Source organism: Vigna umbellata, chromosome 3 (assembly GCF_029865625.1).
Source record: "Vigna umbellata cultivar VRB3 chromosome 3, Vumbellata_1.0, whole genome shotgun sequence".
NCBI lineage: Eukaryota > Viridiplantae > Streptophyta > Magnoliopsida > Fabales > Fabaceae > Vigna > Vigna umbellata.
The window spans coordinates 18,675,864-18,702,026 of record NC_142167.1 but is presented as its reverse complement, the minus strand read 5'-3'; the positions used below and the strand labels follow the sequence as shown (position 1 = coordinate 18,702,026).

General features: G+C 31.0%; 3 protein-coding genes across 3 annotated transcripts; 1 reads left to right on the top strand and 2 right to left on the bottom strand.

Annotated features, from left to right (window-relative positions):
* Positions 1-2,820: 2,820 nt before the first annotated feature.
* LOC124832314 (uncharacterized) lies at positions 2,821-4,111 on the top strand. The gene has a single exon (XM_047306494.1). The coding sequence runs from the start codon at positions 2,888-2,890 to the stop codon at positions 3,980-3,982; it is 1,095 nt and encodes a 364-aa protein (XP_047162450.1). The 5' UTR covers positions 2,821-2,887; the 3' UTR covers positions 3,983-4,111.
* Positions 4,112-5,088: 977 nt separating this feature from the next.
* Positions 5,089-9,777, bottom strand: LOC124832344 (uncharacterized). The gene is made up of 13 exons (XM_047306535.2): positions 9,650-9,777; positions 9,046-9,551; positions 8,460-8,662; positions 8,183-8,380; positions 7,977-8,048; positions 7,748-7,843; positions 7,443-7,522; positions 7,193-7,271; positions 6,871-7,081; positions 6,566-6,762; positions 6,294-6,393; positions 6,038-6,127; positions 5,089-5,933 (listed from the first exon to the last, which is right to left on the bottom strand). Exons 2-13 carry the CDS (start codon positions 9,545-9,547, stop codon positions 5,209-5,211), a joined length of 2,553 nt encoding a protein of 850 aa, XP_047162491.1. The 5' UTR covers positions 9,548-9,551; positions 9,650-9,777; the 3' UTR covers positions 5,089-5,208.
* A 5,626-nt stretch (positions 9,778-15,403) lies between these two features.
* LOC124832343 (uncharacterized) lies at positions 15,404-22,421 on the bottom strand. The gene is made up of 13 exons (XM_047306533.2): positions 22,282-22,421; positions 21,198-21,703; positions 19,983-20,185; positions 19,703-19,900; positions 19,458-19,529; positions 18,860-18,955; positions 18,296-18,375; positions 18,114-18,192; positions 17,681-17,891; positions 17,399-17,595; positions 16,837-16,936; positions 16,516-16,605; positions 15,404-16,423 (listed from the first exon to the last, which is right to left on the bottom strand). Exons 1-13 carry the CDS (start codon positions 22,293-22,295, stop codon positions 15,681-15,683), a joined length of 2,589 nt encoding a protein of 862 aa, XP_047162489.2. The 5' UTR covers positions 22,296-22,421; the 3' UTR covers positions 15,404-15,680.
* Positions 22,422-26,163: the final 3,742 nt, after the last annotated feature.

The following is a 26,163-nucleotide window of genomic DNA, read 5'->3' as shown; positions in this document are numbered from 1 at the left end:
TTGTAATGGTGTATATGTTTTACATAATCATAAATAAGTGAGTTATCTCCCTACCACATACAAGATTAGTCTCATTTACGTCTAAGACCAAACATTGTCCATATTATAATTTTATGCGACTCTCACCACATAACTCATTTTACTTTATTTGTGTGAATAGTTAATAAAGTTAAGGATATTTCCTTTATGACCCCTATATGACAATTCATACACTAAACATTACCACCAAACAAATTTTCACATTGAAATTCTTTTAATAACTTTTTCAAACATATTCTCAACCATGTTATCACTCAATAAAAACATCATAGTACATCTTAAACATACAAGAAAACCATAGTAAATCAATCTAAAACAATTCATAGCATAAGAAAATTATAATATACACATTGATGCTTATAAGTGATGCCAAACATCAAACTCTTCACAAAAGGTGACGCTCAACCTAAACCTTTCACAAAAGGTAACGCTTAGCGACACTTCTGGCACTCAACGTCATTCTTTTTGCAAAATGTTATGCTCAACGACACCTTCATGTCACTTGGTGTCCCGAAACCAATATTGATCAAGACATGTTGTTAAACATGACTCTCAACGGTGCCCTACCATTGATCAAAGCTAAAGCATTGAAATTTTATTGCGTTTAGCGGTATAATACTGGTACCCAACGGTATAGAGTTAAAATGCTCTCAAGCTTGGACAATGAACTGACACTAAGTTCTAACTTGCGATTGCTCAACACTATATCATATATCATATAATTTTTTTGTGAATTGTGAAAATGAAACTTGTTCAAATTGTCCAATTGGTATTCCCTTCTTAGTACTTGGGTCAAAAACAATTTTTAAATGTCAAAACACATACCAAATAACTCAAATGATCAAATCCCCATTTGTCAAATCAACATAAACACAACCAAGAAATTCAACTAGGTAGCATCGAAAATAAACCAAAATGAGCATATTAAACTTATCATATGACTCAATCATGCAAATAACAAATCTCAAGATATCTATAATTTAAAAGCGATGAAATTGATTTTCCTTACTTGACCAATAGCTCATAAGATCATAACTAGCCAAACTCTTTCTAACTTGCACATACTCTATCTACACATAAAAACATAACAAGGATGATCATGATATACTATTATGATCATTGATCAACATAGACTCAGAAAGATGACTAAAAGGATTATGCAAGTGAAAAAAAGCTCACATACAACAAATAGCATAAAAGATCAATAAAATATAAAAATAGAGAAACTAATAAATCCAAATTGAAAAGTTCATATCAAAGTTCAATCCTACAATCTCGATTTAATCAGACAAATAGAAAGAAAGAACCATTAGAAAGAAGTTAGAGAATTAAAAAAAATAGTTTATTGAAACGATGTGTTTTAAAATAATGAAATTTGTTCATAATAAAACTATTTATATTAAAATAATCGAGTCTCAAACCACTTGAAATGTCATTTTTTTAGATTTTTACACATAAAATAGAAAAAAAATGTTATATATATGAATACAATATTTATATTGTGATTCATTATTTAAAGATATAATTGATTGTAACAAATTTCTTTTGTATCTGTTCATTAACACACTATTTTTGTTTTATATTATTTTTATTTTAATTGCTCTTCTTTCTCTTATTTTTGCATTTTCCCTTGCTTTTCCTTGTGAGAAAAGGCTCAATTTGGTTGTTTTGTTTGGATTTAACGTTTTAGCTATTGCACATTCATTTGTGTGATGAGTAGGGCTAGTCTTTTTGAATTCTGATTGTGACTCCAAAAGTACAGAAAATGAGCAAATCCTGTTACTAGGAACGTTAGTACAAATTAATTTTCCTTTAAACAGGGATCCATTGCTATAGGGTTTTGGAAGTTTCCTACTTCTTTCAGTAATCAAACACGTTGACCAAAATATTGGCTTAAGTGGTAGTCTAAGTGTTTACTAAATTTTATGTCATCCTAAAATGTCAACTTGCGTTCCCATTTTCATCATTTATTCATTATCATTAATGTTATTTAAATAACACTGAAATAGAATCTCCAGACAAGGTCTTACACAAAATTTATAGTCTATACGTGATGATCCGAGTTTTCCTCAATGATACAAAACAAGAGAAAAAGCTAATGGAACAAATTGTACTACATATATGTATATACCGACACGTCTTTGTAGACTGAATTCAAAGTTATTGTTTTTCATTAAGTTGGCTTAAGATAGTCTGTAAGTAACAACTGGTAATTTGATTTTCTACAAACACCACTATTAAATAAATAGTTTCAGTGTCTTTTAAAGGAGGTAGCAAAATTTATATCTTATTTTTTTAAATGTGGTACTTAGAAGAGTTCATATTTTTACTAAATTTTTTGGTATTGTCTTTTGATATTTTAATATTTTTTAATATTTTAAAATATGAAAATCAATATTATAGATATATTTTGAATTTACAGCGGAATAGGGATACGACAGAAAAATTCAATAGAAAATCTAAATTTTACTCAGACACGTCCCTTGTGTTTAGCATGCTCAGCCATTATTAAGAAAACAAATTAAGTTGACTATGCCAAAGGGTTTTGATTCAATTATTGAAATTTTTGCTGAGAAAAATGAAGTTGACTAAGGCGAAGAGTGCAGGAGCACGAGCAGGATTTCCCTATTCAATTATTAAATTCTGCTGATGAGCAGTGTAGCAGCATTCTTTTATTTTGTAATTAGAACTTGGAATAAATAAAAAGTTTTAAGAAAGGAACAGGATGGCGAGATTCAGTAAACAGATCAAGTTGACATTATAAATACCCATGTCAGGTCGATAACTCTCATGCATGCAGGCATCGCGCATCTCTGAACTTTCTCTTTCCCTCTCTTCCTAAACCACAATGGCTGGAATCTGGTTCACGCCGCTAACGCTGCTGTTACTACTCGCATTTTCCTCCGCAGTTCGCTCGTGTTCGCCGTCGGACCTGGCCGCGCTGCTACACTTCAAATCCGCTCTCCATGAATCTCGCAACGGAATATTCAACTCCTGGACCGGCACCGACTGCTGCGGCAACTGGCTCGGCGTCTCCTGCGACCGCGACTCTCGCCGCGTCGCCGAAATCAGCCTCCGCGCCGGTCCAGTCTACACCACGTTCGAGAAGCCTTACCGTCCGGATTACATGTCCGGTTACATATCGCCGGAGATTTGCAAGCTCACTCACCTCTCCACCCTCATCATCAGCGACTGGCAGGGAATCTCCGGCGAGATCCCGCGCTGCATCTCCTCGCTCTCCTTCCTCCGCATCATCGACCTCACCGGAAACCGCATTTCTGGCACTCTCCCAGCAGACATCGGGAAGCTTCGGTATCTGAGCCTCCTAAGCGCCGCCGATAACCTAATCACCGGCGAAATCCCGGCGACGTTGACGAGCTTGACTGGTTTGACGCATCTGGACCTTCGTAACAACAAGATCAGCGGGCCCATTCCGCAGAACATGGGCCAGCTTCAGATGTTGAGTCGGGCCTTTTTAAGCGGAAACCAAATAACCGGGTCAATCCCGGGCTCAATCTGTCATATATACCGTCTGGTGGATCTTGATCTGTCAAATAACCATTTATCCGGGCCGATTCCTGAAAGTTTGGGCCGGATGTCGGTTCTGTCAACGTTGAAGTTGGATAATAACAGGCTTTCGGGAAGCATACCAGGGAGGCTGTTGGCGTCGGGTATTAACGAGCTGAACTTGAGCCACAACATGTTAGAGGGTATCATACCTGACGCCTTTGGGGCTTCATGCTATTTCACGTTACTGGACTTATCGTATAATAACCTCAAAGGGCCAATACCGAAATCTATGTCTTCTGCTTCGTACGTTGGGTATGTGGACTTTAGCCATAACCACCTCTGCGGCCCAATTCCTAACTCCTACGGTAACACCGATGCCTCCTCATTCGCTTACAACGATTGCCTCTGTGGAAAGCCACTCAAAGCTTGTTAATTACTGCTATCGACTTCCCACACTCATTCACATGCACCCATCTCCATTCTTAACTGTGTCACTTTATTTCGTTCTGTAAAATAAAGCAGAAGGCTCCCATGTTTAATTAGAAGTGATTATTAACTCTAATTTTGGATTTCATTTCCATTTAGTTGCGTTTTTGTGTATGGTTTTTAGATTGAAAAGGTGATTTGGGGAATTTATTATATTCTGTTATCATGTGTGCAAAACGAATCACACTGAGGTTGACCATTCTATTTAGAGAGTAGCAGAGTTATTAATTCTGAACAATGGAATGCAGTTGAATTTAAATGCATGTTCGAAAATTTAATTTGGAGACAGTACACGTGAAGTAGCAGTGGCCACATGAATGAATGAATTTAGCTGTTAAAATGCATTTTGGAGACTTTCCAAACTTTTTTATCATTCAAATCCAAGTGTAAGAATGCAGAATAATAATCAAATAACAAACGAGTGTACTACTTTCAGTATTGCACACATGAAAAGTAACACAAGCATGTGTTCTGACAATAGTCAATTATCTCTGTCCCGCTTAAAATTGGTTTCAAACTAAAATAAATGCATACGAGAAAATTGAATTTTTTTAATGTATTTAATTAAATTTTACTATTTGAAATATAATATTATATAATTATCATAACACAACCGAATACATTATCAATTCATATTCACTATAATAAAGGTCTCTGTGTACATCACATTATTCAATTTTAATTTTTTAAATTCAATAAATTATAGACTATGTCTTCCGTAAATAATTAATAAAATTCCTTGAGAGGTAAATAATAATTTTATTTATTATTTCTACTTAAATTCAATTGTTACATAATTTTTATGATATTTGTATATATATTGACAAAAATATTTATTTTCTATAAATGACAGAAACCTTAAACACATTCTTAATGTCAATCTTTATTTGGCTTTTCAATTAAAGAAAGTTAATGAATGTAAATCAATGATATTTTTTTATTAATATTTTTTTACATTAAATATATTATATATATTAACTTATTCAATTTATAAATATTAATAACTTGTATTATAACATAAATATTCAGGTATTGCCAACACACAAATATGACTTGTTATAATAAATACTTTTGAATTAATATAAAAATAGTAAAATGAAACAATTTAAGAAACAAATACTGTCTCACCTTAGCGATGTGACATTATAATTTAAAGGAAAATGAGAAGTTGTATCAACCTGCAATGTTGAAATAAACTGTGTAATACTCATCTCTGAATGAGAATAACGGCTCCAAAAGAAAGTTCCTGTTTACGCCTTTAGCCACAAAACTGATAGGATTGTATTGGCTCAGTCCCTTTTGAGAAATAAAGCTTGTTGCTTCGTTGAACTTAGCATCAGAATCAGATTTGCAACTTAGCTTCACTCCTGCGCTAGAGCTCAAATCACTATACACATAGCAGCCCTTGTCACTCTGTGATTCTAAAGATATGCTTCCATTTCTTCCATCTAATCCTGGTACCACAACAAAAACAGAAGATGACGTGCCCTTGGAAGAATCTTCAATCACAAGAGGTTTATCTGCTCCTTGGTGAACCACGTTCATTCCAGGAAGATCAAATGGTTCTAACATCACTGATCTATCATTAGCATCTGCTAACGATGAAAACTTTGAGGAAGATTCTTTTGGGACAAGCCTAAAAGTTGCCTGAACAGCCATATCAGTTCCAGATTTAGGAAACTTTTGCATACCCAGAGTTTGGTTTGAATTTGCCAAAACAAAAGTTGAATTTTTGAAGTATTGGGAAAAAGAAACTAGTTGACTATTGTAACTGGCAGGAACAGGAGTAATCCAGTCTGCCCCAGATTTAAGGTGCCAATCACCACCGAGGGTATGACCGGCAAGAAGATAAGGACCATAAAGAATTGCTTGAGTAGATGCAAATTCAGGCCTGTCATCTGAATTCAGTTCAGAAACACTATCAGTAATAAGACAACTTAATTGTTAGAAATATATGCTCCGACAGAAAAATATCACCACACAGATTATCCTGCGAAGCTACCTTTTATGGCCTCTGTTCTTGGGGTTTGGGGGAACAGAAGGGTCAGGTTGTCATTAGCATTCCACTGTCTTGTGATTGACAGAAAATTTCCTGGAGGCAACAAAATAGAACACTCTCAATGTTTCATTTGTTAATGTGTTAGAAAATGTTTTGGTAGCACTCATTTTTATTTGGTGGTCTAACATTCTAGCAACTTGTGTGCATGAAATCATATAAGAAATAGAATCTCTGCTTTAGGATAGTAAAAGATTCACACCTGGAGTTGGAAGAGATAAAGTTTCACCATTTAATATCCCCTTGGCACCATCTAGACTAGTCCAAGTAGGCACTCGAAAGTTCAATGTAGTCCAAGTTTTCTGCAGAAGTAAAGCATTATGAAAAGGATTTAACACATTGAAAAATAAAATCATCACAGTAACAGTGCGAATCATGCCCATATTATGAAGACGCTTAATCTAAAAGGGTATCTAAGGTGAATATTATGCTGAATGATAGATGTCACAACCCATAAAACAATTTCACAGTTACCTCAGATGGAGAAAACGTAAATGTCACTCGTAAGTAAGGATCCCAGGAAGCAGCTGGAAAGACTGTCTGATTGAGCAAAATTTTTCCAGATTTCCAGTTAAATGAGCTCGATATGTACTGAATGATGTAAAGTGTAGAATTTCCCCCTTCTTCCTCGAAATATATAGAATCTCCCAACTTTGAGAATGATTCAATTCCTAACAAATAAAAAAGGTAAATTTAGAACAAAAATGGCTATAAGAGTGGTGAATTAAAAGAAGAATATGAAGCAGTCTTGAAAGTATATAAACAAAACAGATGCACACCCGTTCCATAGCAGCACCAGAAAGTGTCAAACGGTGTTCCCCAACTATGGTAAGTATGAGCCTTGGAAACCCCAGGACCAAGTGGAAGCATGTAAATCATCACTCCAGGATCTGTTCCTCTCTGAATGCTGAGCACTCCATTGGTTAATGCACGCTCATAATAGTCTGCATAAGATACTTCTTTGGTCCATCTAAACAGGTGGCGTGAAACCTGAAATTATTTACTTATATTAAGACAACCGAAACAATCACAAATATACACATTTTTAACATCTCCAGCATTTCATAACGAGGAAATACAATGATGAATGAATGGCTGTACCTTTAACATATTATAAGTTGTGCAGGATTCTTCATTCTCTGTTGTTTTTAAGTTATCTGCTATTCTCTTAGGATTTCTCCTATGAAAAAAAAAGGAAAAAGAAGTTAAGCAATAATATGGAGTTGATTATGAACTACTGCAAGATATAAACACTTCTGCTTGACGCCCTAGCAGCAAATAATTATTAAATGAAAGATTTAAAATTTGTACGGAATAGCAGAAACTAAAAATGAATGAAACATATTAATACCAGAATTCGCTGACAGATGTCCCTCCAGTTGCATAGCTGTGAGAAGAGTTTATGGTTTCCATGAAGAATGTCGCCATTTCCTAACACCAATAAACGAGAACAAAATCTCAGAAAGTTGAAAGCCATGGTTATATTCAAGGCATTACATATTGAAAGTTCAAAAACTGAAAAACGTATTACAACACAAAGCGATAGAAAAAAAGAACAAAAAACAGAATTTCATTTAAACTCAATATGAGTGAAGCAATTTAAGGAAAACAAAATTACATATATCAGTAATCTACATTGTAAGTAAAGCAATTGACCTTATGAAGTGGATCGCCTGTGATTTCATATCGCCTTTGAGATCCAACGACAATTGGGATATGCGTATTAGCATGCAAGTCAGCTATGTCATTAGCCTACATGGGAAAGCAGAATTTTAAAAATAGATACAACTTTTAGACCAGAATAAAAATGCTTAATTTCAACTTTAAAATATCTAATTGTTTCATTTGAAGGCCAGCATAACATATAGAACACAGTTACCATTACCTGCACTGCAAGCAACCCTAAAAAGCACGGCTTGTCAAAAAGTTGAGCCAAAAATATATGCTTAGAATCTCCCTACATAGAAAAACACAACAACTTCACTTACAAATTGATAATTGCGGGTAACTTGTGGTATAACATGAAATTACACAAACAAATAAAAAGGGCAATAATAGAGCCAAAGAAATTACACAAACCAATTAACTTACTGTTATGCTGTATAATCGGTAAAGAACATCATTCATTCCTCCAGTTTCCGTGTTCAGTGATTGATAGTGTCTATTGATAGTGTACTTTGTTATTACATTTTGCACTCTGTTGTAGAAGTAGTCAACCATCCGAATTACCATTTTTAGAGCTTGAGAGTTTCCAGCAAATGTATATTGATCCAAGAGACCAGCCATAATCTGTCAAAGCTGAATAGTTGAAATCCAACAACATAGGGTCGAAAGCACTTTCATTATCAAAATCAACTTATGAGGGTACCTTGTGAATGGTATAATATGGAGCCCAAACTATTTGAATAGCTTCAAATCTATCAAAAAACTCAGATGGAAATGCAGATAGATATCCCGTTCCAATTTTCTCCTGACAGGCAGACAGACCAGCAACAAGAGATGTCATTTTCTGTTTCAGCTCATCGTTCTGTGTGCTGGCCCACATTAGAGATGATGCGCTCAAGTAATGCCCTACACACAAAAAAAAAAGACATGATCTTTCTTTTGGTTCTTTTATCATTAATCAATGAATTTGGTCCCCCATCACTTCCCACATAGTCCAAATTCTATGCTGATTTTTTGGTGCTGTACAGTATGAGAAATACACTTATGTAGACAAAAACAGAGAAAACTCCACAGAATCCAAAAGACAGTAGTACTTTGATACCAGAATTATTTTACACCCATTCCACACTAACTCCTGAATTACCCCTCACTCTCTTCTTTAAAAATACAAAAATTAACTTCTGTAAAACTATTTTACCCCTATAATTATTGGTGATATAAATAAACCAAAAGTTAAATTAGCAAAAAAACAAAAGCAAAATCTAGAATGATTGATGAAATAAACTAACCAACAAAATGACCCCTGAGTTCTTCTTTGGGTTCTTCCCATCCTCCATATGGAGTACCAGGCGTGGGTAAACCCGCTGTCTTCCTGAAGCTCCAAATCAACCTGTCGACATCAAACATCAACAGATACTCCAAGTTTGTTCGCTGTGCTGTGCCATGGATGGAATTCTCATGCAACCTCACATCCTCAAGAGGCACTTCTTTCAGAAAACCTTGGGGTGACTCGAACACACCCATGTTCTTAATTTTCTTATACATAACCGCCCAATCATGTTGTTGTCGTTCCGACAAGAACTTCCTCGGCAGCATATCAGCCCACGCAGATTCATCCGTTGGCGTCAAATGGTAGTGAGACATCACCTCTTCCTTCCACGTTTCATTCTTGGATGACAATAGCTGATGCGTGAAGGTATGAGATTGCGTAGGAATGTTTGTACATTCTTTAATAGCAGCAGCACAACCGCACAACACCAGCACGACAAACACAGACACAAAAGCCTTCATCTTCCTGAAAAATTCAAAGTCAAAACCAACTCCATTAAAGAACCTAAAACCAAGCAATGCAACAACATACAGAATCATCAAATCAAAGTCAAAAACATTAACCTTCAAGTACTACTAAAGTGTACAACCAACTACAATTCCAACCTTTCACAAATTAAATCGAAAACTTGGACTTTGGTTTTCCAAATGAGATTAAATAGTTAATAGCATAAGAATGTAACACACACACACACACACACACACACACACATATATATATATATATATATATATATATATATATATATATATATATATATATATATATAAGGTCTATAAACAACAACTCACTTTTTCGCAACAGAAATTTTCTGTTAAAAACATACTTATTTTCTTATAAATTTTGACAGTTTTTATTTTGTTTTATTCATATTTTTATAAATATTTTGGATATTTGACTTTTGATTATATCCTTCTTCATTTAGAAAAAGAAAACACAAATTAACTAATTTTATAATTTTATGCAAAAAGAAAGTTAGCTAATTAATGTCCCATATAATTTTATAATTTTATGCAAATATAAAAGCAAGTTAATTAATTAATGTCCATATAATAAATGCAACAAAAAGGTATAAGTATTAATGCAAAATATTTTTTTTAAAATAATTATATTTAGTTTTAATAAGTTATGGCATGAAACATTACTTTTCTAGTTTCACATGAGAATATGTTATATAAGCCATTAAATATGATGCTTCTATTCATTTCATTCACACTTCTTTTTAAATCTTAAACTGTTTATTCCAAATACAATAAAAATTACCATGTTCTCATTTTTCATAAGAAAATTATTATAATTACTTTTATTATATTATGAACAATAATGGGTTTTGATTTTCTTTTCTTTGAATAACATAAATTGATTTTATAATTTAGAAGTTTCAAAAAATTCTGTAATAATGATTTAATATAAATTCTAATATAATATTTAATTTATATATTAAAACCGATAAGGATATATAAGTTATATTGAAGACAATAATTATTTGCTTAAATATTTTTAAAATTTATCTAATTTAAATTACTTAAAAAAATGAAAATTAACAATAAACTATTAAATAATATTTTTTATTTATTTAAAAGGTTATTAAAATATATTTTTTCTTATCTCAATATAAGAAAAAAAATTGACACTTATTTAAAATTGGAGTAATAGATAGTAATTTCTTTTTAAACAAAGTCATCATTTTTAAACATGGTACAACTATTAAATAGAATAATTGAAAATAAATTTTTAAAATTCTTTTTAGTAAACCCGTTTAAATATACTTATAATAAAAAAAATTCCTTATTATCTATTAGCAACAAGATAATAGTTAATAATTATGATTTCTAGATATATAATGTAATGCCATTTTTATTCATAAATTTGAATTACTTGTATGTTAATTTAAATTTAGAAAATATATAATATTTTTTAACTTATAAGGTCAATTAATAGAAAATTCATTTATTAGAATGTAGAGTTTATAAAACTAACTATTTAAAAATTGTTGAAAGTCTTGTATTAATTGAAGATAACATCAATCTAGAATATATAAATGATTACCTACCTCATCTTACATACAAACTGAGTTTTCAAAGAGTTATGCTTAAATTTACTTTTTAAGAAAAAAATATCTTCCAATTTTTAAAACATTTGTTTATAAATAATTAGTATGAAAACAAAATAAAAATATATTAACATTATATTTCCGAAATAATTAAAATAGTTAGATTACCATAGAACTATTAGAATGAATATATATATATATATATATATATATATATATATATATATATATATATATATATATATATATATATATATATATATTATAATGCATTTCTTGACGAACATAAAAAATAAAACTCTTTTTTTAAATGTTCTATTGATATTTTTTTAATAAACATTTTAGCTTTAGTTAAGGTTTCGTTTCTGATTCAATGAATTTGATTCTGTTATTTATATAATATTAACTCATTTTCTCATCTATAATATTTATAAATAAATATAAGTTAATTCTAGTAATTTATCTAAAAAACCACAAAACACCTCTTAATCAACACAAAAATAAACTCATTTTATTATGAACTTTAACTGTTTTTATTTTGTTCTATTCATATTTTTATAAATATTTTAGCTTTAGTTAAAGTTTAGTTTTTTATTTTATCTATTCATATTTTCTATAACACATTTGCTAATGGTGATTAATTCTCGCTTCTTCATCTAGAAGAAGCAAACACAAATAAATTAATGTTCATATAATTTATTCAAACAAAAAAATATTTATGTGTACATTTTTATTTTTTAAATTTACTTTTTAAATAATTTTTTAAAATTAAAATAATTATTTTATCAATTTAATTTTTTAAATGATCGTTTTTATAAATTTAATATTTTTTTTACTGTTTCTCAAACTGAACCATTTTCTTAATATCCAACATTTGACAACACTATTATTATCATATATATTTTTCACTACACTACTAATAAGAATATTTCAGGAAAAATATATTAAGAACAAATAAAACAGTGAAATTAACTTTCTTCCTAATTTTAATAATTAAGTTATTTTTTCTTATAAATTCCAAAATTTCACTTTCATTCAAAAGTCACATTTTTCAAAAAGAAAATTTTACTAAGATTTCAATTTTAGCATCTTATAACTAATAAAACGAGACATTACTGTCTATATAATTTATGCAATAAAAAAGTATAAGTATTAATGTAAACGATTTTCTTTTAATAATTAAATTTAGTTTTAATAAGTTATGGCACATTAATTTTCTAGTACGTACATTTCACATTAGAATATGTTATATACGCCATTAAATATGATGCTTCTATTCATTTCATTCATACGGTTTGTTTACTCCTTAAACTGTTTCTTCCTAATACAATAAACATTACCATGTTCTCATTTTTCAAAGAAAAATATTACAATTATTTTTATTATTATAATGAATAATGGGTTGATTTTCTTTTCTTTTAATAACATAAATTGATTTTATAATTTAGAAGTTTGGAAAAATTATGTAATAATAATTTAATACAAATTCTAATATATTATTTAATTTATATATTAAAACCTATAAGGATATAAGTAATATTGAAGACAATAATTATTTTCTGAAATATTTATCTAATTTAAATTACTTAAAAAAAATGAAAATTAACAAGAAACCATTAACAAATATTTTTTATTTATTTAAAAGGCTATTAAAGTACATTTTTCTTTTCTCAATATATATAAGAAAAAATAATAATTGACACTGATTTAAAATTGGAGTAATATATACTAATTTATTTTTAAACAAATTCATCATTTTTAAACATGATACAACAATTAAATGGAATAATTGAAAATAAATTATTAAAATTTTAAATTAAAACCGCTTTAAATATGTTTATAATAAAAAATAACTCCTTATTATCTATTAGAAAAAAAATAATATTTAAGAGTTTTAAAAGAATTGTGATTTGTATGCTAAATATAATGTGTTGTCATTTTTAGTCATAAATTTGAATTAATTGTATGTTAATTTAAATTTTAAAAATATATTATTTTTTAAAATTATAAGATCAATTAATAATAAATTTATTTATTAAATATAATTCATTCTTGAAGAATTATTAGGATGTAGAGTTTGTAAAATTAACTATTTAAAAATAGCTTAAAATCTCACTATAAAACCAATTTAAAATATATAAATAAAAGTTTTGTTAGATTTAAATTATATTCCTTAAAATATATTCCTTCCTATTTTAAATACTATTATTTATAAATAATTTACATGTAAACAAAAAAAAAAATTAACAATTTGTTTCTCTCTCATCTCCATACTCTCTCCATCTCCATACTCTCCCTCACCTACACACAACAATCTGTGACACCTTAATTTGTTACTCTTACTCTGTTCGTTCATTTGTTTTCCACTTTAATAGCAAAATAATTGATAATATTGATGTTGATTTTTGATTCGAGGACTCTTGTTATATATTTTATTAAATTTCATTTTTAAATTAAGTCACGGATGACAGAGAAAAGGTTGGAGAGAGAGATGAAAGAGAAAGAAATGATAAAGAAAAAGTTGAAGTGGGAGAGATGAAAGAAGAAGGATTGAGAATAAGAATTTAGGGGGTTTCTTTTTTTTTTTGAGAATGAAAATTATTAAAATACCCTTAACCTTAAAACTTAGAATCCATGATATATATATATATATATATATATATATATATATATATATATATATATATATATATATATATGGGGTTTGCTAACGCGCGCCTGTTTTTCAGTTGGTACATTTTAGCAATGTGTACCGGCCCCAAACCCTTACTCACCTCTCTCATTCCTCTCAACCCTTTCTCTTTTCTCTTTCTCACTCCAATCTTTTCTTTGTCATCCCTGTAGCTCCAATTGAAAAAATCAAAAACACTTGCTGTTAAACAATCTTACAAAAAACTGATTTTATAATGAGTTTTCATCTTATAATTTTTGTCTTATCTAATTTTATCCAATTTTCACAAGCATAAAGGAATTGGTAATTGACCTGAAAAAAATCAGAAATACTCGCTCTTAAACAATTTCTTACAAAAAATGATTTTATAATGAGTTTTTATTTTATAATTTTTGTCTTATCTAATTTTATCTAATTTTCACAACCATAATGACATCAAAGGAATTGGTAATTGGTCAGGAAAAAAATCAGAAACACTCAGTTGTTAAACAATTTCTTACAAAAAATGACTTTATAATAAGTTTTCATTTTATAATTTTTGTCGTATATAATTTTATCTAATTTTCACAAGCATAATGACATCCGAAAGAATTGGTAATTGGCCTGGAGGATTTTTTTTAGAGATGATGATTCAACAAATACAGATGATGAACCTTGAAGAGATCTTGAAATGAACCTTTGCCTTGAAGGTGAATATGTCAATGACTCAACTCTTTGCAAAGGAAAATTTTTTAAAGGCATGTGTTTCTGATTTTTTTCAATTGGGGCTACAGTAGGGATGACAGAGAAAAGATTGGAGTGAAAGAGATGAAAAGAGAAAGGATTGAGAGAATGAGAGAGGTGAGTAAGGGTTTGGGGGGTTTCTTTTTTTTTTTTTAAGTTTTGAGAATGAAAATTATTAAAATACCCTTAACCTTAAAACTTGGAATCCATAATATATAAGGGTATTTTTGTCTACTAAAATCCGGTACACATTGCTAAAATGTACCAACTGAAAAACAGGCCTACGCGCGTTAGCAAACCCCTATATATATATATATATATATATATAAAATAGATATTTATTTTAAAATAATGACTTTTAATAGAAAAGCATATGTAACGGTAGCTTTAGTGACATAAAGAAAATCTATCTTATAATAAAGCCTACATAATGTATCAAAAGAAAATCATCAATCAATTTGCTTTCTATTTTGAAGTCTCAATTTCTCATCTACTTCAACCCTTGAAGGCAATCATGATAAGAAAGAAGAGTTAAATTATTCTATAATATATAAAATTTCTAATCAAAAGACTAAAAAGGTAATATTGATATTTTTCTTCCTTTACATAGATAAGTGAGAAGAATAAACTTAAAACCATATCATTAGCTAAATTATGATCATGCCAGTATCATCATCTCATTTTAAGATATTATAAATATTATTTTTAATATTCTAGCAACCATCTCAAAAAATCTTTGAACTCTCTGGACTGTTTCTATCAAATCACATTATCAATGATATAGCATTATTATGCATGTGTTGATTAATTCATAAGTTAATTCTCTGCTGATAAATAAATAAGTTTAATATAGATAATTCACACATCAAATTGATAGAACACGCCAACTAAATTTTGATACACTGAAGTAACAAAAACAGCTACACTGAGTAGTGAGATATATCATCACTTCTCTTACCCCTCTCGGCTCTTTTCATTTATATAAATGAATACACAGAAAGGTCAAGTCACAGGAAGATATATCTATCAACTATTCTTTCTACATTTGCACATTTGCTTATTGATTGCTTGATCTTTTATAGATGAAGCTTGATTTTTTATAGATGAAGCACATTATACTGTTTATTTCCAAGGGGAAAAAATTGTATCAATCTTGAATGTTGAAATATACTGTATAAGGCTCATCTCTGAAGGAGAGTAATGGCTGCAAAAGAAAATTCCTGCTAACCCCTTTAGCCACAAAACTGATAGCATGGTATTGGCTCAATCCTTCCCTAGCAACAAAGCTTGTTGCTTGGTTAAATGAAGAATCAGAATCAGAATCAGATTTGCAACTGAGCTTGACTCCTGCACTAGAGCTCAAACCACTATACACGTAGCAGCCCTTATCACTCTCTGATTCCAAAGATATGGTTTCATTTCTTCCATCCAATCCTGGTACCACAACAAAAACAGAAGATGGCTTGCCCTTGGAAGAATCTTCAATCAGAAGAGGTTTATCTGCTCCTTGGTGAACCACGTTCATTCCAGGAAGATCAAATGGTTCTAACATCACTGATCTATCATTAGCATCTGCTAATGTTGAAAACTTTGAGGATGACTCTTTCAGGACAAGTCTAAAGGTTGCTTTAAGAGCCAAATCAGTGCCGGATTCAGGCAACTTCTGCATTGCAAATGATTGGTTTGAATTTGCCAACACAAAAGTCGATTTTTCAAAATCTTGAAAAAAAGAAACTAGTTGGCTATTGTAACTGGCAGGAATAGGAAGGATCCAGTCTGCATCGTTAGCTTCAATTTTAAGGTCGTTCCAATCACCACCACTTATATGACCGGCAAGAAGATAAGGGCCATAAAGAATAGCTTTAACAGAAGCATATTGTGGCCTGTCATCTAGGTTTGGTTCAGAAACACTGTCAGTAATTTTACCAATTTTTATTAGAAATTCTAGTATTCAACACTCATGGATTATCTCATCAAGTTACCTTTTATGGCCTCTGTTCTTACTGTAAGGGGCAGCTGAAGAGTGAGCTTGTCACTAGCACTCCATTGTCTTGTGATTGACAAAAAAGATCCTGGAGGTGCACAAAATAAAACATGAGAAACATGACTTTAATGTTTCAAGTGTTCATTTTTTCTGTTAAAGAAGTACACAAATATTATTATTTGCTGCAAAATATGTGCCCATGAATAATTTTCCTATTTATTATTTTGTGGCTAATCGTTCTAGCCACCAATGTGGAAATAAGACAAACGGAGGAATATCTGAGTTTGGATAATGAAAAGGAAGTTAGACACATTCACACCTGGAGTTGGCAGCGACAAAGATTCACCATTTAATACCCCCTTGGCACCATCTGGACTAGTCCAACTTGGTAGTCGAAAGTGCAGTGTAGACGAAGCACTCTGCAGAAGTAAAAAGATCTGAAAACTTGTAGAAGAAAAATGCAGAGGATCTTTCATTCCAAATCTTGTTAGTTTGTTCTCAAATATGGTTTTAAAATTTGCATTGTAAGTCCCACAAATTTATTACATTTCATTACAAATATTGTACCCTTCCATCATACTTTAGCTTATTCGTTTAGCAATTAAAAATTTAAAATAAGTCTAACTGACAAAGTATTCATAAGGTAATTTAGACATTCAAATAGGCCTTCTCCACCCAGTTCTGTTCGGAGGCCCCTACCTTCACATGATGAAGAAACATTTTTACCCTTTTTACTACCTGAAGCAGATTCAAGACATCTTTTTGGCACAAAGACACTAGACTGGACCAGTTATAATGAACCTGTTGTCCTCTAAAAGGTATCAAAGATGAATATTTAGCTAAATGAGATGCCACATCCTATAAAACAATGTCACATTTACCTCAACAGGAGATAACGCAAATGTGACTCGTAGGTAAGGATCCCATGAAGAAGCTGGAAGAGCTGTCTGATTGAGGAAGATTTTGCCAGATTTCCAATTAAATGAGCTTGATATGTACTGAATGATGTAAAGTGAAGGGCCTTTCCCTTCCTCTTCAAAATAGATAGAATCCCCCAGCTTTGAGAATGATTCAATTCCTAATAAACAGAAAAGGCAATTGAAATAAGATCGTGGTGCAGTATGATGCATTTTGGGAAGTATATAAACAAAACAATCGTATACCAGTTCCGTAGCAGCACCAGAAAGAGTCAAACGGTGTTCCCCAACTGTGTCCAGTTTTAGCCTTGGAAACTCCAATACCAAGTGGAAGCATGTAAATCATCACTCCAGGATCTGTTCCTCTTTGAATGCTGAGCACTCCATTTGTTAAGGCACGCTCGTAATAGTCTGCATAAGACACTTCTTTGGTCCATTTAAAGAGGTGGCGTGAAACCTGAAATCATTGTATTTTTGAGAGCCGAGAAAATGGAAACACTCACAAACACACATAAAGACATGAATCAAGAACATCTAATGATGAATTGCCATGTGATAATCAGTTTTCTCTCTTCTTACAGTTAAAATGACTATGAAAAAACTTTCATACACTCGTTTTTAACCTCCCAGGTATTACGTGACGAGCTGATAAATAAAATTATGAATGATTGGTTTGCACCTTCAACATGTTATAAGTCGTGCATGACTCTTCATTCTCTGTCGTTCTTAAGTTGTCTGCTATTCTCTTTGGGTTACTCCTGTGTAAAAGTTGAAGTAAAAGAGTTTGTAATCTGCTAATTAAGAACGTGACAGTTCCACTTGATACCAAAAACTAAAACTAAAAATGCAAAATCTTTATACCAAAACTCGCTGACTGATGTCCCTCCAGTTGCATAGCTGTGAGAAGAGTTTACGAGGTCCATAAAGAATGTCCCAATTTCCTATGACCAATAAACGAACAAATTTCACAAAGTTGAAAGACATGCCGAATATTAAGTAATAACGGGCTTAAATTTTGCTTCCAGTTTAACTGAACAAAACATTACCCCAACAAAGGGGACCAAACAAAAAAATGCTCTAGTTTGACAGATATGCTGCACACATACAAAGGAATGCAACACAGCAATATATGAAAATTTTCAAAATGAAGACCAAAAGTAAAAACTAAAAGGACAGACCGAATGCTCATGGAGTTGTCTCAATGACTCTTATCATCATGTTATATTAGCAAGTGAATAGGTTAATTTGGCAAGAAATTGACAACTTATGCTAGATTGTTGAAAACGTATAACAAGAGTATAAATTGCATATAAAAATTAAAGAACAGAATGAATGATATTACAGAAATAAATAGCTAATAAATACTATTCCATTAAACTTGATGAATATACAACTGTAATCTACAATGTGAGTGAAGCAAATCACCTTATAAAGTGGATCGCCTGTGATTTCATACCGCATTTGAGATCCAACAACAACTGGGATGTGTGTATTAGCATGAAAATCAGCTATGTCATTAGCCTACATCGGAAACAAGAGCTTCAAAATTAACTCTTGGGCATGACGCAAAGTTAAACACGATTTATGTACTAGAATAAAAAAGTCCTGAGTTCAACATTCAAATATCTCATTGTTTCATTCAAAGGTAGCACAACATTATAAATAACATTCTAGCAGAATAAAATTCTTCTATGCATAAAAGTGGAAAATTGACTCTATTTTCTCCTTCACAAGATCTGTTCTCCTACAAATTAAACTTGAAATACAAAGGGTGACTCAGCCTCCCACAAGATGCGAAGCAGTTTTTAGTATTTTAATTCCAAGCACAAGTCAGCAAAAATACAATTTCACTAAGGTTTTCCCACAAAAATATTAAAATTGGAAAAAAGCAACCCTTAAATTTCATATGGAAACTTATACAAATATAGGTACTCATTTAAAAATCAACATTACTTTGAAATTTCAATACAACTGATTTAAAAACAAATTGAAATTCTGTCAAGAAGAAAACTTTTAGCGTTACCTGCACTGCAAGCAACCCTAAAAAGCACGGCTTGTCGAAAAGGTGAGCCAACAATAGATGTTTAGAATCTCCCTGCATAGAAAAGCAAGACACATTTACTTCCAAATTGAAATTTACAGGTACCTTGTGCTATAATTCAATTTTGTTAACGCTTATGCTTAAGTATTACAAATATACAGGTCAAGAACATCATACAAACGAATCAACAACAGAGTTAAAGAAATTATGCAAACCAGTTAACTTACTGTTATGCTGTATAATCTGTAAAGCACATCATTCATTCCTCCTGTTTCCTCGTTCAGCGATTGATAGTGCCTATTGATAGTGGACTTAGTTATTACATTCTGTACCCGTTTGTAAAAGTAGTCAACCATCCATGTCACCATTTTTAGAGCTTGAGGGTTTCTAGCAAATGTGTGTTGATCCAAGAGGCCAGCCAAAATCTGTCGAATATGAACAGTTGAAATACCACAACATAAGGTCAAAACAAAGTACTTTCATAATAAAATCCACTTTTGATTGTACCTTGTGAATGGTATAATAGGGAGCCCAAACAGGTTGAACAGATTCAAATCGATCAAACAACTCAGATGGAAATGCAGATAAATACCCAGTCCCTATTTTCTCCTGACAAGCAGACAGGCCAGCAACAACAGATGACATTTTCTGCTTCAGCCTATCATCCTGTGTGCTGGCCCACATCAGAGCTGATGCACTCAAGTAATGCCCTTCACAGTGTCAAAAACAAACAATCATAAATTAACTTTCAAAAGTGAATTGCAGAGGCTCAAAGTTGTAGGCAGGGGTAGTGTGCTCGGTAAGTTACAAGTCCACCAAAGTCTAGAGAAAAAGAAACATGCATTTGTGTGTTTCTTTACACATCAGTTTGTGACAGTATTCAGAAGTCAGTAACAAACCTCAATCCTAGTAAACAAATACAGTCAGTAATTGAAATCCAACCTTTAGAATAAGCATTAGATATCGAAAGACAACCTTTACAAAACTCAGAAAACATTTGTTGCTGTTTGTGGATAGCAAAACAGTGCCTATGAAGTATTGTCTAAATTCCACTCCAATTTTTATTCAACAAAAAGTTTAATCTTCTCAAGCTCTGAGCCAAAAGGTGGAAAAACATTGTCAGAAAAAGAGCCTTCAACCGTTATTTCCTTTTAATCTTTGAAAGTAATCAATCAACTAAGAAGTTATTAAGTTTTGATTTCATTTAAGGCCTTTCCTCCTTGGCAATTGGATTCAGTACAGTTGATTTTTCCCGCATTTATGCTGTAAATGCATTGTAACTGTTGACAAAGACTAAATGACTCGAATTTTAAATGTGTTGTTTAAGTCTTAGTTGCCAACACAAAATATCAGTCGTCAGATCTTTCATCTAATGGTTGAGGAATCCGGATCCACCCCTTGTAGGAATTAATTATTAGCATGTGGGAGGCGAGTATAAACAAGAGTGATAGTACACAAACACCAACTTTTTACTCAACACCTATAAAATAACATTTTATTTTAAAATATGTAACTATTTAAGATGAATCAATAGACTAAAAAAATAAAAATGTTATTTTTTTTAGGTGTTAGGTGTAGGAAAATCGAAACCCTGCAAGGGTCTATGAGAGTTGAGTGTAACATATTGAAAATTTTCCCACAAAATTAAACACAAGGTAGACATGAGAAAAGGAAAAGATAAGAAAATAGGAAGAGTTAAGAGCATTAATGGAATAAACTAACCAACAAAATGACCGCGAAGCTCAACTTCAGGACCTTCCCATCCTCCATAAGGGGTACCAGGAGTGGATAGACCAGCTGTCCTTCTAAAGCTCCAGATCAATCTGTCAACATCTAACATCAACAGATACTCCAAGTTTGTCTGCTGTGCTCTACCATGGATTGAATCCTTATCCAACTTCACATCCTCAAGAGCCACTTCTTTCAGAAATCCTTCTGGGGACTTCGACACACCCATGTTCTTAATTTTCTTGTACATCATTCCCCAATCATGTTGGTTCTGTTCTGTCAATAATTTCCTCGGAAGCAAATCAGCCCAAGCAGTTTCGTCGGTTGGAGTTAAATGGTAGTGGGACATCACCTCCTCCCGCCATGTTACATTCTTCGATGTCAGTAACTCGTATCTGAATGAATGAGATTGAGTCGGAATGTTTGTACATTCCTTAGACACAGTATAGCCACCACACAAAGTAAGGGCCGCAAACAGAAACAAGAAACACTTCATCCTACTGGAAAATTCAGAGTAAGCCAACAAAAATCAAACAACAGTAAAACCAAAAAGCATTAAACATTGCCAGCAGACCAGCTCAATTCAACAACAGATAATAATTAACAGTCTAATAAACATTTACACCAGGAAGTCAGAACACCATCCAGAAGTTAATAAGTTGAATAAGAAATACAAAGGAAAAGGTAGTGATATACTTAAGATTTAATGAATAGAGTGTTGAACATAAACAGAGGGAGAGAGAGGAGGAGAAAGAAGGGAAGATATAGTTTAGACAGCATAGATATGTGAAGAAGACTGCATATATATGTGTGTGCGTTTAGCCACTAGAAAACAAAACAGGTTAGAGTCCAGTAGGTGCAGCCAACAAAGTGACACTGAAACTCATCTCGTGAAAGGCAAGGTTTGGATTTGGAAACAGAGAAAGCAATCTAAATTCACAAGGTGGTACACAACACCACCCGGAATTCAAGAAGGGGAGAGTGAAGAGAGAGAAAGGTTAGACAATGAATGAGCTATGATAGTACTAGAAAACATGTCTTAACTATAGGGACAAAGAGAGAGAGAAAGGTAACGCACCCCACAAAACACATCTCAACAATGCAAATGTCACGGATGAACAATGGGAGTGAAAGTATGGAACAATGTTATGTGTTAAAAGGTTTGGAGGTGGAGTTGGTTTACAAGTCACGACTTGAAGTGTGTGTATGTATGCTTTTTATAGTGTTAGCATTAGCGTTGGTATTAGAATATTGGTATTTTAGTATTAGTGAACATTTTTTGTTTTTTTAATTAGCTTATGTTGTGTCCCGTGACCAAGGATGCAGAAAAAGTAGGTCCAGAAACCAAGCTATGAGTTAGTATATGACCTTTGAGATAACCTATTAGCTTTCCCCTTCAATCAGCCATGACCATGCTAATCACTCACACCAACCATCCGCCCTCTATTATTCATCGTCACATGCCCATCAAATACATCTCATCAAATGTTGCTCACCATGTTTTCGACAACTTTCAATGCAATTTAACACTTATAATTACCCAGAAGAGCAAAACCAATAATAACTAAATTAATTAAGGATATTTAGGACTAAGATAATTAATGTAGGAAAAAGATAAAATTTAACTTTAAGTTTACAAAACTGAATTAAACAAACGGATAACACAATAGATCTGGAAAACAATGTTTAAGTTTAAATCTGTTTTATATCTAAGGACTTACAATTAATGTAACAAACAATTTACATAAACAGTAATATTCAAATTGGGAAAGTTTTTTGTTAGAGAATGTAAGGATATCTCCATTTATAAAATTTTACAATTCATATTATTAGTGAAAAAATGTCTAAGCTGAAGTTCATGTTTGTGCATTTGCACATTAAGATTACACTTCAGATGGCCCAATCGCCTGTCTTGCTTTCACGCACATAACAACTTTCTTCTAAATATTTTACTATTTTATAATATTGTTTTACATTTCTTACTTTTATTATAAAGAGTAATTCTTTTTCTGCAGTCACCTACCAAGTCTTCAAGTTTTTTTTTTCTTGCAGAAATGACCTCTGCTTCTACTTTAGTCTTTTTACAGTACACACGAATACACCAACTTCGCATAAATATGCGTGAAAAAGGGATTACTTTTTTATTAGTCTAAAAAATCATTAATTTATCCAAGGCTTTGAGAGAAGAATTTCAGTTTGTCTTTTTCTGTTTTTAAAATATTAGCAGGTATGTCTCTAAGAATTTCCACATACACCTTTAATTATATAATGTTTTTTTTATTGTGAAAGTGGAGTATACAAAACTCCATTTAGGATCTTTTGAAATGAGAAAACTGTAACAAGCATACCACATATTTTAGAAGTGATTATTTTAATTTGAAAACCTAACAAACCTACAATTCTAGAAGTGACTATTTTAATTATAAAAAAACTATCTTTTTATGCGAAAACTATAACTAACAGGTAAAAAATTTCAGAAGTTGTTTTTCTGCTAAAAATATATATAATTTTTGTGAGAACACTTGAAACAAATATGCCAAAAGTTTTAGATAAGATTATTTTGGTTAAAGAATATACGAGAAAATTATACTTATTTTTATTGTTATAATTATAATCATAATAATTTTGTTATTTTTTTATGGTAAAACAATAACAGGCATGCAAATATGTCATTTTTGTAATGTTTCTGATCACAAATGTAAGTAACAATGTATATATGCTTTATATAATTATCTAATCACAAAATTGTGTATAATAAGATTAATAATAACTTATATTTATATATATATATATATATATATATATATATATATATATAATTGAGTAACAAATTTGTTGGATATAGTGAATTTTATCATTTAAATTAATCTTGATATTATTTAAAAATGTCAAATATCAAAATTTATATAATCTAAAAAAGAATTCTGATTTTTTTTCTCCTTCCACCTTCACCTTTTTCTACTTTCACCTTATTCTACTTTCCGTGCCCCTCACCAACTCTTAAAACCTTCTTCCACCTCTCAGTATAGATTTCTTCAAAACCAAAATCTGAACATTGAAACAAAGTAACCAAGGTAATTAGGACCATAATAGCATTATGGTACTCCTTAAATAAAGAAATTGAAGAAAACATTCTATGCAAGCTATGCCCAAAATGAAGATATTTTAAAAATGTCAGAATTGAATTATGTGAGGTGGAAAGTTGGTTTGAGGTAGTGTTTCTCTCGAAGCTTTAGATTTGGAGAGAGGTGGTGGTAGGTGAAGAAATGTGAAAAGGAGAGATTAGAAAAATTAAAATCCATAGAAATTTAAGATAAAAAAATGTCTTAAATTTTGATAAGTGAAGCTTTCAATCTGTATTAATATCGATTTAACATAATAAACTAAATTGACTGTTTAAATTATATTTAAACTATGTTTTATTTAGTTTAGTTTATATTCCTTCTTTATTATTTTTGTGTTAGATAAATAAAGATAGTTTTGGTTATGTAAGAACCGTATAAATATGTAATAGGCACAATGACAAGAGTACAATATAAGCATGTTATCTTTATTTTGTAATTTTGAATTTCATTTCATGTATTACATGTCGAATTAAATTTGACTTTAAACATCTAATTTAAGTTTTTATTTCACTCAATCTTATAAATTAAAAGAAGTATCCCACATGTTACAATAATGCTATTAATTTCTAACTTTTTAGATTATAATTTTAAGCTAAAAATTAGACATGTGTTTTTAAATATGCTTAACAATGTGATAATTTTTTTTTATCAAATGAATAAATTATATTTTTATATTACACTGTAAATTATAATATTCTCTGTTCATTTTTGTCAAATTCATCCGTTTTTTAATTAAAATAACGTTATTATATTTGTTTCTTTTAAAACTAGATGACTTAATATTCCACATGGTATCAAATCATACATTCTCATAGCGGATTGTTCTCCTTCAACTTCCTCCCAATCTCTTTTGGGTTTTGCAATTTGTGATAAAGATAGGTTTTGTTTCATTATATATTTTAAAATTCAATATAATTTTGTCATTATATAGAAGATAACACAAAAGGGATAAGAAGAAATAACAGAGTTGAACTCTATAGAAAGCATAACAGACCAATTGAAGAAAAGAAGAAAAGTATGGTCTTAATTATTTAGCATTGAAATGACGTATTTAGAAAAACAATAAATATGATAGTGAAATAAATAGTGATATTTTCTTAATATTAAAAATTTTGCTACACTTAAATTTTTTAAAAGTAGATAAATTTGATAACAAATAAATGAGAAAGATTTATGGATACATTGTGTTATATATATATTTTCATTGAATAGGATATGTCCTTTGTGATGATGAATATTTCTTCAATCAATGATTTGTTTAGTGATCCACCCAGATATAATGTTAAAGAGATTTCAGGAAAAAACAGGAGAATTTTCTTGAGAAGGAAAGTCAAGTGATGTGAGAAAAACTAATGTGAACGTTAACAAAAGTTACTAGGCATTACGTTTGGTTCCAATTAATTTAATTTAAGATTGTCTGTGTCCATATAAAGTAAAGCCCACTCTTGTACCTTCCAACACGAAGGAAAAGTGAAAACACAGTCCAATGTTCTTCTGCTTAAATTAAGTTCAAGTACCAAACCTGGTTAGTGCGACTCTCCAATTAAACTTTCGTTAATATTCCATTTTCCCACTTATACGCTTAAAATAATTATATGATAAACTGGACTATATTATGATTTCATAATCGACATATCAAGAAAACTTAAAAGAAGAAATATAACACTGAAATGAGATATAAGTTCAATTAACATAGGATTGACTTTACTTCTAATTCAAAATCTTATAATAATAAATTATTGAATTTTTTTTGCAGAAAAAATTTTGATTTAAGAAATTTTTATATTTAATATCTTTTATTTATATTATAGCTCGTCAGAATTAGTCATTAATAT